Source organism: Paralichthys olivaceus, chromosome 4 (assembly GCF_024713975.1).
Source record: "Paralichthys olivaceus isolate ysfri-2021 chromosome 4, ASM2471397v2, whole genome shotgun sequence".
Taxonomy (NCBI): Eukaryota; Metazoa; Chordata; class Actinopteri; order Pleuronectiformes; family Paralichthyidae; genus Paralichthys; species Paralichthys olivaceus.
In genome coordinates this window covers 14,420,321-14,434,532 of record NC_091096.1, presented here as the reverse complement: position 1 = coordinate 14,434,532, position 14,212 = coordinate 14,420,321, and the positions used below count along the sequence as shown (strand labels likewise).

The 14,212-nt window shown below is 40.3% G+C and overlaps 1 protein-coding gene across 4 annotated transcripts in view; it reads right to left on the bottom strand.

Annotated features, from left to right (window-relative positions):
• LOC109638201 (DNA repair protein XRCC4-like) overlaps positions 1–14,212 on the bottom strand; it is a 29,557-nt gene that overhangs the window by 12,789 nt on the left and 2,556 nt on the right. For all 4 annotated transcript variants that reach the window (XM_069523878.1, XM_020101073.2, XM_069523881.1 and 1 more), the window contains 4 exons: positions 11,239–11,395; positions 10,000–10,208; positions 1,676–1,842; positions 892–1,038 (listed from right to left, as the gene is read on the bottom strand). In XM_069523878.1, the coding sequence (XP_069379979.1) occupies positions 892–1,038; positions 1,676–1,842; positions 10,000–10,208; positions 11,239–11,377 (662 nt within the window). In that variant the 5' untranslated portion in view covers positions 11,378–11,395. The remainder of the gene's footprint in view (positions 1–891; positions 1,039–1,675; positions 1,843–9,999; positions 10,209–11,238; positions 11,396–14,212) is intronic.

Genomic DNA, 14,212 nt, shown 5'->3' with positions numbered 1-14,212 from the left:
CATTGTCAGTGTTCTGCAGAAGCCAGAAGTGTGGCAAACCACATGTGCTGACCGACATGGTAAAAGAACTTGCAAGTGTGCAACTAAAGCAATGACCTGAATATAATTATTTATTCTGCATATGATCAAATGCTAATATAATTGTTGCACAATACAGTGTAGCTCATAAAATGTTCATCCCTCAGTTACAACCAAAGGTGCTGTGTTGCATGAAGCCTGTTAGTGAAGAGTAACATAATTAAAATAACATTTTGAATTGCATGTTATTGTACAGCAGTCTAACGTGTTGACCGGGGGTGTAGCTATTAGTATACTGAAAGAAAGTTACTCAGCAAATATTGTGATAAATGTTAATCCTTCTTAGCCTATTTAATGATCCATCCACTTCTGAAATGCAAGGTTGTTTTTTACTCCTCATCTGAATATTTCTTGGAATTGTAATAGGAATTTCCAGTTTTCTAAAGAACAAATAATGGCTTGATTAATTGAGAAGATATTCATCAGACCAATAGATAAGGATTAATTTATAGTGATAATAATACAATAATATTTCTGGGAAGCTTCATAATCAAAAATGATATGGGTTGAAATGTAAATTTGTCATATATATTTTTCCATGACAGTGTTTGATGTAAATCCCCCGAAGTTATTAACATATCACAACTACATGTCTATACTTCATGGTATCAACTGATATAACTTTACTGTTTGTAGTATCAGATACAGTTTTTACATACATTTTTGTTCTTAACACATATATCAATTAGTAAACCCTCTATTTGAAACCAGATTTCTTTGGGTCATTTAAAAGAGGCAAATTAGCCAGGTATATTAGAGCATCACAGAGTCAGAGGAGGGCAGGACAAATCTGGGTTCATGGCAGCTGCTGACCTGCGACGCTTGTCAGCACTCTGCTGGAGCTGCTGGAGGGTGTCCTGCAGGGCTCGGATCTTCGCCTTCTTCTCAGTCAGCACCAGGACAAAACGTGAGTAAAGCTTCTTCTCCATCATCTCCTTATCCTGAACATGCTTCTCCAGTCTGGAGACAAAATCACACACACACCAATGTGAAAAAAAAAACAAATGCAGAAGCTCACTTTTGCACATTTACATGTGCGCATGCACACACAGCCAGGAAGCTACATGTTTTAAAAGCTGAGATTTAGTGTTGTGTGACTTCTGAGAGCAATTTGCTATGACAGGCGATACTGAAGCCTCCACCCTGTGCAGACATACAATAAGTCAGCCTCAGTATCCAGGTCTGGTAATGTGTCATTTATTGTCAGAGGAATGGAGACGCAGATAAACAATAAGATAAAAAGAATTACATTTGAAAAGATGTAATTTGCCAGGGAAATATAAAATGAAAGACACAGTCACTTCCCCGAAATCATAAGATCAGTTTGCAACACTGGGTGGATCCCTCAATCCCTCTGAAATGGGCGACCAGTGATGATGTCATACTGGGTGATTGTTGTGGATACAAACAGTTGGCGGCGCAACGAAAGCCAAGGGAGCATGCATGCAAACAGGAGGATCAAAAAACAGCGCTGATCATCTGAACTCCAAATAATTAGACTCTGTCTGTTTAGTTCCCATTTTTCTCTCCATCACATATTCTTTCATAAACACACATTTTACACAACCAGCAGAGTTGCTTTCCTCCTCTTTCTTACTCTGTGAGTATTCGCTGGTGTTCCTGTTTCAGTCCACGGTTCTCCTCCAGTAGCTGGCAGTTTTCTGACTCCAGATCTGTGCTGCGCTTCAGGGACTGGCCAATCATCTCCCGGTTCAGCTCTAGAGGGTCTGGAGCCGGTTGGAGCTCCACCGAGCCCAAGTCCACCTGAAGGAAAGAAGAAAAGAAGAGTTGAAATTAAATAAAATTGGCACAGAGTAGAAAATAATACCCCCACCAAGGCCCAACAGTCTCCTCATGAAACCAATCATTGATTTTTCATCAAGTTATTCTGTGAAAAATAAATTAAAACGCATGACTCAATTTCAAACTCAATTTCAATTTCATGGAAATCGATTGAGTAGCATTTAGATAATCCAACAATCAACCAAACAACACAACCTCATTGGCAGAGGTAATAAAAGTGGACTGCTTTATTACAAATTACAGGAACATCAACTTAATATCTCACGCAATGATATTCTCTCTGCAGGTTGACTGGCTTCATTATTCGTAAACACTTGTGGAGTGCAGGAATGTGAGAGGACCTCTCTGCACTGACATGCACCAGTTAAGGTGGGTCATGGTACACCACCGGGAGATGAAACATTCTGGATTTAAGATGATATCTCCCTGCTGCCCCGGGGTACCTGGGTTTCCTCTAGGAAAGCTAGAGGAACTTACTAAGCACATCTTGCACCATTATCCTGACAAGAGTAACAGGTCGGATTTGAGGCAATAACCTCATCCTCTCTTCGAAAGCAGCTATTGAAATCTGCTTACAGTGAAAAATGAGCAAGCCCTTGCACCTCGCCGCTATCCTGAGAAGTGGTGCAATATGGAAGTGCAACAAACCATTACATCACATATTCTCTGAAGTGGGAGACTTTTTAGGATGATGAGGTGTTTTCTTCTGTCTGGGAGAAGAAATACAGGATGAATCGACTGGTCGGCAGTAAACTGTCCAAGCGAGCACACACTTTCCTCTTTGTTGAGTTTTGTCAGTGGCTCTTTGGAATCACAGGCAGGCTTCAGAAGTAATAAAACATTCCTCATCCAGTTTGCAGTTTGGCACTTAGTCACACAGCAGGACTGGGGTATTGCTGCTGGCAACAGAAAAATGCTGAAATTTTCTGAACATTTAGTTGATGTGTAAGATTTTCTAAATTCCACTGAAGCCCTCTAAATTTAAATTGGCAAAACAGGAGTTAAATTACAGCAAACAATAATTAACTAAAGAATCGCTGGAGGCACAGTTTTCAATCCAGAGTGAGTGTCTACACTTCAAAGCTGCCTCATGAAACACATTTTCAAATGGCAGCACAATGTTCATTTGTTTGTTGCCTTGGAGACATTCCCATTCACATACACACGTCGAAAGGTACTGCTCACGATGCCCTGGAAAACCAGAAGGTGATGAGCTGCTAAATCTTCGCTGGGCTGGGCTCAGGGGTCACAGACCCACTATAATAAAGCCGCCATCTTCAAACGCTCTCATAAAATACTTGTCATTTTTTTCCCAGGTTGATTCTGTCCTGGCAGGCCACACAGCTGTTTCTCCCTCCGCTGCTGAACGAGAACAAGTTAGGTTCACGTCGCTCCCACAGTTTCACTACCTCAACCTGCCTCCTACCTGTCTTTACCCTCTGCTAATCCTCTTCCATCCATCTTTCCCTTCCTTTTCCTCGGATTTCTCTTCCCCTGCCTCTCACTTTGTTTACAGACTGACAAATAATTCTGGGGAAAAAAAATATATTTTCAAAAATCTTCTCAGCTCTTGCAAATGCTGCCAATACCTAACGTGATCACGATGACAAAATCAGTGATTACGCAAAACTCCTCTTAATGGGATCTGGATGTAGAGGAGACCACCCAGGATCTAACGGAGAGCGAGGTTCCCAGGAACTTGTAAAAATCTAGAGTAACATCAGGATGTCACAGTGATCCAGTGCAGGCTCCTCTCAGGGATTCTGAAGGTTTGTGTGACATGTAATGGATTCAGTGTTTGTACCACATGGTCCTCCATTAACAGTGAGACTGGTGCTGGTAGAAGCCCAGTGAGAACTAGTGGTGTTTGGCTTTTTGAATAGTGTACAAGTGATCATGGTTACTTCAAAGACTTTTCCTTTACCTTGTGCTACCTGTCATTCGGTAATAAATCAGTAATGTGAGGAGGGGTAACGTGAGGTACACATGTATTTACACATTTTTAAGAATGTCCTCCTAGTGTCTTCCCCTAAAGCTGACAGGGACTTTGTCAAACTAAGTCGTCAAAGTTTACCCACCGCTACATTTAAGACCATAAGTGCTCCTGACCTGCATGTTCACACAATGTTTAACACACTGAGATCAAAACTGCTACTGCCCTCATTCACTGGATTAACAAAGAAAACAGCTGCTGTTTGTTTCTTCCTTCAAATGCAGAAATGTGTGTTTCACTGACTTTACATTCAGGGATCGTGAGGAGAAACACCACTGCAGTAAACATATAAATTCCACATCAGCAAAAGTTTACCTTCAGCTTAGTGTGTTGCACGGAGAGAGGAAAGATTCACTATGTGGCCAAGCAGCATGATAACTTCAACAAATCAGTGACAGACAATAAAAACCTTTTTTATTATTGGTTCAAGTAATTTGTTGAATGACAGAAAAGGGCTGAAAGCTCTTTATTTTCTTGAGCTTTGGCTTCTCTCCTGAGACACAGAGATAAAGTTAAAGGTCAGTCTGCTCACTGCTGCCAATCTCTGCCAAGGTGTGGGAGGTCAGACTGTTTGTCTATGCACAACCCACTGCCACATATTTCTACTGCCTTTCGAAACTAAGACAACTCAAAGATAAGTTAATGGCTCAGCTTTTATAACACATGGTCGGTTAATATGTAAAAGTATGTAGCAAAATATGTGAATTTAAAATCATCTCCTTGGGACAAACTTTTGTCGCACATCATATTACAGAGTCGTTTGTGTGTTTCTGTGTGTGTGTGTGTGTGTGTGTGTGTGTGTGTGTGTGTGTGTGTGTGTGTGTGGTCTATCTATTTGTTTGTGTGAACTTCTCCAAACAGCTAGCCAGACCATAAGGTCAAACCCATGGAGAAGGGGGGACGTAGGTGTGGACGACGATGCCAAAAGAACACAGCCACAGTGAAAATGATACTATGACACACCGTGGGCACCGAGCACACAAAGCTTTCCTTATTACACGTCCATCACACAGCTGGAGTGATTAGAGGACAATAAACTCCATTTAATCAATGAGCAAAAATCAATAAAAAGGATATTATTGTAATTCAATATGACAATGTCTGTTGTATTCATATATGTAATTTCTAACAAAAAAGTCCAGCCAATCTGCACAATGTCAAGCAAGACAAGAACAATGGCCGCATGACTCACAGTTCAAAAGATCATTAAAATAGTGATCAAACTCCTTTTTTCTTTTCTTGTCTGAAGATAACTATTGTGTCCAAGGAAACAGGGAAGTGAGTGGGTGAGCACTGTGTGTGTAATGACAAAGAGACAGTGTTCAAGGGTAGGCTGGGGTCCTCAGTATGGGATGAGTGGGCAACAAGTGGAGCTCAGCTTGTCCCATCAACTCCCTCATCTGACATGCAGGAGCACGAGGCCAGATAAAGAGCAGGAAGTGAGGGGCGACAGCAGTCAGTCCATTCCTGATAACACATAAATGTTCTCAAAAACAAGGGGAATGCTGCAGCATGGCTCAGAACACAAGGAATCTGTTTCTCTCTCAGACTAGAGAACCAGGTTCAGATGTATTTGTAGCAAGGCAAGAATACATTACCTCACTAATGATGCACACATCAACATGGAGATTAAGTACAAGTAAGTGAACAACTAGCATGAGGTGGAAGCTGCTGGTGGTGACAGCAGGAGGGAATGCGTCGGAGGATCAGACTTTTCAATGTGGTCAGGATTGAAATCTGACTTCCTCTTGCACCACAGTTTCCCAGACACCAAGAGCAGAACAAAAACATGAATACATCTGCAAAAGCCAAACATGTAAACAATATTTACTCATATTTGTTTTTGGTGTTTGGATGATTGTTGATTTTTTTTTTCTTAACCACAAGCACTTTGGCCACTTCAAGGCATTGAAGGTCTTCTGCACCAACAATAAGGCATGTCTCTTCTGGTCTTACCAAATTGTTGACATTAACTAATGTTGCTGAAAATGTTTCCAAATGGTGGCAGATGGTGCTATTTGGCATAAGCACAGTGCTGATACAGTGAAAAATCACAGGATGAGATGGTTCTGATGAAGCCTGGAAAAGGGCCGCTGCTCTTACTGCAACCCACAGGAGGTGTTTGAAACAATAACTTTTGCAAGATAAGCATTTCAGTATTTTAGAGATTTGTTATGAGAGACTTTGTTATAACGGTTGGTGGATAACATCAGCTGATATGAGCCTTAAAGACAAATGGGTATTTGTGTTTGTGAAGATGAAAACTATTTTACATAAAGAAACAATTCAGAAAAGATGTGCATTTATGTTTACATTTGACATAAAGATCTATTTATTTATTCATCACATTATTTTCAGGTTCAATAGATTTGGTTGTATTTGTCATTTTGTTTGATGTATGATAAACATTGTGCAAACTGTAAAATATCAAGCTTCAATTACATTATTTTTCATAAAGGTTTGATGATGACATCTTAGGATTCATTGCCAATTATTTTATATTATAATTTATCTACCAATATATCAGGATATGTATTTTACTTCCTAAGAGACAAACAACCATGCACACAAACTAAAAACCTTTATACACAGTGAACTTGACATCGGTATCTAAAAACAGGGATTTGCTGTTTGAGACATGGTTTGAGGATGTTGGGTTATGTACATGAAACTAGATACATGTAGCTACAAATAAATAAAGAGAGGAAGAAAGAAACAAAAGAGATAAAGAGCATTTATACATAATAGCTATAGAAATAAGTCTGGTAAAAATGTATTTTGTTATTGTGTCAGTATCGGAAATTCTTTACTTTTAGACCTCGCCGAACCTCAGAATTTAGGATTTGATTTTATCAGGCGGAGAGGAAACGGACTACTCCAGTGAATTTGCTGGCTGCAATCGAGCTCCACAGCAGGAATCCCCAGTGAACTACAGTATATAACACGATTCTGACAAACATAAAACATGGAACATCAGTGTCACATTGGTCCACACAGACTGATCCAGAATCCTGTGGCTTCAATTACCACAACTGTCACGGATTAAGAGTCCCAGTCTCCCTGGACAGAAGCCGGTCTGAAGTAAGAGCTGAGCTTCAAGTGAAACTCAAGTTACAGTTTTTATAAACTGAAGGGAAGCGTGTGAATAACATTGGTGTGTCTATCTTGTCACAGCACTGCATCATGTATTTAAAAAAAAGATTGTCACTTTTTATTAAACTAAGCCAGATGCAAAAACTGACTGATGTAAAATAAAGCTGTGCTCGAGACTAAAGTACTGTACAACAATTGTGTATTCAATTTATGTCCGAAAAAAAAGTTCATGTTGTTTTGTCTTGTGTGAGCCAACATGATGGGATCTTAAACAGATGTATAGTCTCTGTAATTTTCATTTACTGGCTCCACTGTTCTTATTCTAAAAGGTTATTCAGTGTCTGTGCTGCCAAGTGTCAGTGCTGGATTGTTTTCCCACCAATGACAGATTGATACAATACTTAAATAGACATTAAGGAGGAGATAATGTCTTACTTGGTCATTTAAACACCTGCTGAGCAGGAGTTTAGCAACGAACACACAAATTACATTCATCATTACAACCTCTGTGGTCACATAAAATATTAACGTCAGGCTACGTTCGCCACCTGTTTCGTCTCTACCCGCCTTTCTTCTGCTCCCTAAGGAAACTTGCCTAATTTTTGGTCATTTCTGTACCCTCAAATTATCTGTCTGGGAAAATATGTTCCACTTTTTAACCTCTGAAATGTTCAGCGGGGTAAAAAAGAAAAAAAGAAGGAGTGAAAGAAGCAGGTGTTAGACAAGACTGGTAGTTTGCACTAAATGCAAATAGTCCCCCAGGATTCTTAGATTTGTGTCTACACACACACAGGGATGATTACTGTCAGCAACACTGTGAGTTCAGAAAAAGAGATGTGAGGCTGGACAGATTTGTTAATCATTTTGTGTGGTGTAGTTGCTCCTTTAGGCAAGAGAAGAAGAAAAACGCCCTCCAGTAAAAATAAGATTTATGTCACGTCAAGTCTTAAATTTGGGAATATAAAAGTCAAATCATCAGTTTGTCTCTCAGTCACTCAAGGTTTATCCAGGCATCAGAAACGCATTGTGAATTATCATCAAAGTTAATAATCTATTATACTCCATTTAAAAAGGCCTTGATTTACTACTATTGTCCCCAGAACTATCCCTGGTAGGAGGCAATTGCTGTTTTCTTACCTCCACCAGGAAGGTTCTGTTTTCATACGTCTGTTTTTTGGTGGTCGGTCGGTTTGTAAGATTAAACTTTCCATGAAACTTGGTGGAGGGATGGGGTATAGATCAGAGAAAACCCCATTAACATTAGGGGCGAATCCAGAGATTTTTATAACATCCTGAGAGAGTGCCACTTTAGTTTTACACTGCAACTGCAAGAGTGAACTCTTGATGTTACTGCTGAAATGTGACATGAAGTAATTGCAAGAGAAAAAGTGACATACAATTGAAATAACTGATTTGTCAAGTTTGACACCTGAAGGCTGGAAGCCTGGCATCCTCGTCTAAAACCAACAGATGTCTGCACATGTCCGAACACAGACACACACACACACACACTGTAGGACCACTTGTCTGCACGGCCCCACTCTAACAGAGACAAAGAAAGCCTTGGGGGAGTTGGAGAAAGAAAAAGGCTCTCAATCAACTGTTGTTTAACGTTGTTAGATGGGAACAGCTCAGCCCGTAAATCAGAGCTTTATGGTCTCTACAGTGTTTCTAACCCACCGACCTTCTCCCTCTGCTCTCCTCTACTTGCACAGAGCTCCCAGGACCCCGGGTGCAATGCTCCCTAAAGGCAACAGCATCCATTACAGTTTGGAAGAATTACACCGACATCCACTGAATGCATCTCGACCTGCACTCAATCAAACCTGTCACCTGTAAGAACCACCTCAGCAGAGATACAGCTCTGAACGTTTTCATTCTTTGTGACGGTAGAATAAATTAAACAGAAGATTTGCTTTCATGTAGGACAGGGTTTGCTTACATTATAACTCAGCATTACCATTTAACCAATGTTCAATCAACAAACCTCTTTTACGAACTGTGGCCATTATCTACCTTGTACTGTTGCAATTGAATGACTGGCAACAAACTGAATGATTCCTATCTTTGGCTCTTTTGGCAGTGGCCTGGAGGAAACCAATCCTTTCTAATTCTGTCATAATGTTGGAAGACTATAAACCTTATCTTTTTAACAGCCCCCTGTAAAAAATAAGACTTCCTTTCCATCTTGTTGTATGTCGTTAGTTGCATTTTTCCTCAGGGAACAGCGACAAGAGGTAAGAGCATGATGTGCGGATTCCACGTTTGCCTTTGAAAAATACCCACTTGAGTTTGCTAGGCCTCTGTTAGACAGTTTTTCACTTTTATGATAGGACCCTGTTAAAGAGCCTTTGGTGCCAATGATGAAAAGCTCCCAAAACCAGTTCCAGCAAATATCACCCCACTGAAGAGCCATAGTGCCAACAGTTCCAGTCCAACGTTGTGCTTTATGTCAGAAGGAAAGAAAAGCAGTTTGAAACTGCAGACATACTGACGTGAGGAAGAAGAGAGTACAAACTGTTGCAATGAAACATGCCATTGCAGGCAATGTTAGTGGTGTTAGTGGAGGCCCATGGTTACAGGTTCTGATGAGACTGCTGTGCTATTACAGCCAAACCATTCAAAAATGGCACCTTTTTTTCATCTCAAGATGTTTGTATTCTTTCAGTTTTGTGTCCGTCACATGTTAGAAACGTCGTCATCATCATCATCATCATCATGCCCACTTGCTCGTTGCTCAAATGGGATTTGTACATTTTACAAGGGGGCTGCCAGGAAATGTCAAGGGAAATGTTTGACTCTGAAATTTGCTAACACGCATGTGGCTCACTGAGGAAAATCTGAGCCCAAACATCAGTGCATGTCTGGAGGCAGCATCTGTCTGAGCACAACCTTAAAGCTGCTGCTTGTGTGACATTGTTCAAAGTGAAGGATTTGTTAGCTGGACCATACATTTCTTTCTCAATAGCAGTGAAGACATTACAACTCTCATAATGAGTCAGTCTAAATATCGACCCACAGCTTTTGCTCACCGTGATGTCATCACAGAACTTCTGATATGAAAGATGACAATGATCTGGAGTCAGGTGGAAAGAATACGCCTTCTTGTTGCTCCCTCTCCCTCGTCCTCGTCCTCCTCTTCCTTCTTCACTTCTTGTTAGAGCTTGAAGAAGATCCTTCACATAGTTTTCTCTTGTCACTCCCAGTTCACTGGCTTCCCTTGACACCTCATCTTCTGAAACTGAACACAAAGGTGTTGCTAAATCATTGTTTGCTCTTACAGGGATTTTTCACATTTTTGTGTGATATTCAAGTCCCAGTTGAGAGTAACTGGACAGAGGGTAAACTGTAGACAAAAATATAAACAGGGATTATGTGCGTGGATGCATGTGAAATGTGATTTTAAGAGAAGCATGTAGAGAAGGGAATGTCATCAGCTGTTTCACAGCTGCTCACAAGGGGTTGAGAGTCCCAATTAACACATCAAACACTGAAACGCTGACGACCCAGAAGCCCCCACATAGCTGTCACAGCCCCATCTCTGCCTGTCAACTCTGCAGATGGACCGCGATGCAAAGCTAGGGAGCAGTTATGTTCCAGGTGTCCTTCCACAGAAAATGTACTCATGTGCATATTTAACCCCACACACGCACACACACACTGAACACTGACTAGCACATACAAAGACAAGCCTTGTGGCATTTAATCTAATTTATACACCTGTAAGCTGTAGAACAGAAGTGAAGAAGGACGATGGAACAAGGTCATTGCTGTCCCTCCGGTTAAAGGACCAAGAGCTACCATATTATGAGATTGGGTTCAGCCAGGTGCCTGCACAATTAGGACAGTGAGGTAAAGGCTAGTCAATGGTTAAAGATTTAAGTCTTCAAATGCAATTACATGTAAACCCACATGTAAGCAAAATAATAGCACACGAGATGTGATATTAGAAATAGAGCCTGACAGATTTATCTATTGACCATGAAAAAATTAGCTGCTATGAGCCTTTCACAGACATACTTTACATGTACCTGCGTCCATGTTTTAACTAGCATGAAAAGTTTTATTTTACAAAAAAAGAATGCAATGGAAAAATGTGCATTTATGTTTTCATTTCACGTGAAATTATGTTTATTTTCTGTCGTATTTGTCTTTTCTTTTTAGTTATAGTTATAATCACACGACCTGTAAAATATCCCTCATATCTGCATCTGCCCCAAAAAACCATTATTGGTTGGGGTTAATTAAGAATGCTGTGTTGTGAAATGTACCTTCTCCGATCCACGCCGAGCTGCCATCAGTGAGAGCTAATGTAAATCCAGCACCCAGGTCCTCTGCCCAGTCCACCCGCAGGAAGTATGGGGTACTTGGATCAGTGGTTACTGTGATCTGGCGGACTGTGCCACTCATGTCTCACCAACTGTAGACCTGCAGATAATCAAACATAGAAATCCAACAATGGAACATTGTGATTCATTTTTCCAGCAACGAGACCACTGCATTGGTTTTCAGGTCATTTAGTGGCCCAACTGTTAGTGTTTGGCTCTGGGCCCTCCTGCAACGAAAGCCCTCCGATCAGTTCAGTTTGATGTTGTAAGGTTGTTAATCTTCCAGCTGAATCAATGTGCCTCATTGTTTCACTACTTGGTTTTGTTAATAAAAGTCTTTGTGTGTGTCCTTGATGGGGGTCTCTGAGTCAGTCAGAGGACCTACATGGAGATAAACAGGTTTTGGCAGGGTTGTGTGTGGGAGCATGGGCTCTCTGACCACCAGCAGGGTAAATTACATGCTGTTAAAGATAAATACAAGAAGATTAACAAAAAGGCAGAGTTGCTGTATGATTTGAATTGTTCTTGTACATTTATCTAAGTATATGAAATGCAAAGAATTCTTCAAGTGAGGACATCCTAGCAGAGTCAATCTGGTAAAAATCCCCTCAAGGACTGATAAATCCTATTAAGCTCTCAAACTGTCAAGCTCAACTCAGGCTATAAAAGCTACACTAAACACAATGATTACACAGCATTACTGCCCATAAGATAAAACTACTATTTGTTTATTTTGAAATCTAATTATTGGATAATAATTAGATAATTTGGGACAAATACGACATTTCCACAATCGTCACCACTATTACATTGTTTATCTTCTAGAGAAGCTTGAGAAAGTTTTACTTGATTACGGATGTCCTGGTCAGAACATGCGATTAGTGCTTCCACGTGACGTGAGAGGTGAGTTGGGAATCTTCCCTGCTTAAATACAGGGCAAAGTGTGTGGAGATGGAGGGAAAAGGACAGCTAAATTGGTAGTTAGCCAAGCTGGACATGTTAGAAAAAAATGAAAATGAGGGTCTTCGGACACTGTGCTGTAAGTTATCACCTGACAGCACGTTTTTTTTGGATTCTTTCAAATACGCTGACAGAGCAAACGATCAAGGTTGTTTAAACTGAAACATGCACATGTGCTATCTCCACACACAGAGAAACAAGCACCAGTGTGTGCATATGTGCATTCACACTAGGACGCTTGCAACAGATTAAAGTTGACCCTTTGTGCTTCTAGAAGGGGTGTGGCTGGATGAAGGGCTGAACTCTGACCCCATGAAGTGAGCCCAGCTACTCATTAGTTACTGTAACATCTGTTCCGAGGGGACTATGACCCTGTGGTAATGACAGAAAGACACTCCAATTAAATAAACAGTGCTGTCTGTCAGGAATGGAGAGTTGTTCAAAGTCTATCCTGAAGTCTTCCTGTTAGCATCTGTTCAGTTCTTTCGATCAGCTCACAGACTCAGTGGAATGCTTAAATCATGAGCTGCAGCTTCCCTGCAGCTCTGACATGCAGCCTTCACCCTCTTTCTGAAGCCCTCTGTAAAAAAAATTCTGCTCAACCTTTTAATTGTTTTTTTCTTCTCTCTTTCTGTTGCATTTAAAACCGTGAGACACAACTCTGTGCAGGCAATAGTTGGTAAATGACTCATAAATACAGCCTGTAATTATGCCTCCTGTGTCTTAAATGAGAAGATCATACAGAGTGGAGAGAGAAAAGGCCAAGGTAGTTAACTGTCTCTTTAATGGGTCGTGACAATTAGGCCTGTCCTCTTGCTTTGCTTTCACTGGACTTTCACCTCATGCTTTCTCCAATTCAAGATGAAAAGGACAACTCTTTGGCTAGTGCCCTGTTGTCATAGTCAGTCAACAGCAGCAGACTGAGCCATAAGTCTTTATTCTCCCCAGGTACTGACTATCTTGAGCTATTTAACAGATAAAAACAGTATTAAAAAATATAACATAAACTAACATAAAAATATCAATGATACAATGAAATATACATCTCTGGAAAAAATTAACAAACCACTGCAAGATTATCAGACTGATTTGAAATTGATGCCATGCATGTAGAGATGCAGATTCAAGACAAATCTGAAGTGGCCTTTTAATTTCTTTCAGAGGTGTTTCACATCATTGTTCAGTGCAATATCCATTCTGTGCAACAATTAATAGTTAACCACACTGAAATGTATTGATTAGTCTTGTATATGGTGGTGTCTTTTGTCGGATTTCAAACCTATTTTGAAGATTTGACAATATCAGAGGCTGACGTTGTGAAACTTCACCATAACCTGATTGATGTGTGCTTTGACATAAAGATCAAGTTTGGAGAAACTACTGTAATTCAACCATGGACATTTTGAGTGCTTACATTCTTGCTGCCAGCAGAGCAGACAGTAATACAATACAATGGGTCAAGGTCATAGTGCAACTCATGCTGTGTAACAAAGATGTTCAATTTCTCTTGCATGCAGAAACTACATTTTCTGAAATCTCAGTCATATATGGTGTCAAATTAAATAAAATGGAATTTAACTACAAAAGGCATTGGTGACAAGCTTCAGACCTATACGGTTTATCTAACACCATTGGCAGCGTTTCCACTCAGTGGATTATGTGGTCACCGAAACATTAAACGCCTGCCAGAATGCATCATACTCCCTTGACATAATCTGGAATAAAATTTGTAAATCTACTACTGCAAGATCTGATGACACTTTAAAACCACCAGATGAAAAATGAAGTGTGAACGAAAGCTGAGTGTCAAAAGCATTACAGCATTTCTATCAGACAAATTCCACTGAAATTAAAACAGGGATTAAATATGACTTCATTCAGCAACATGTTTCAGAATAGAAACTGTAACTCTAATTTTTTTACACAGACAAAGCGATCTGCAGTGCTGTGACACCAA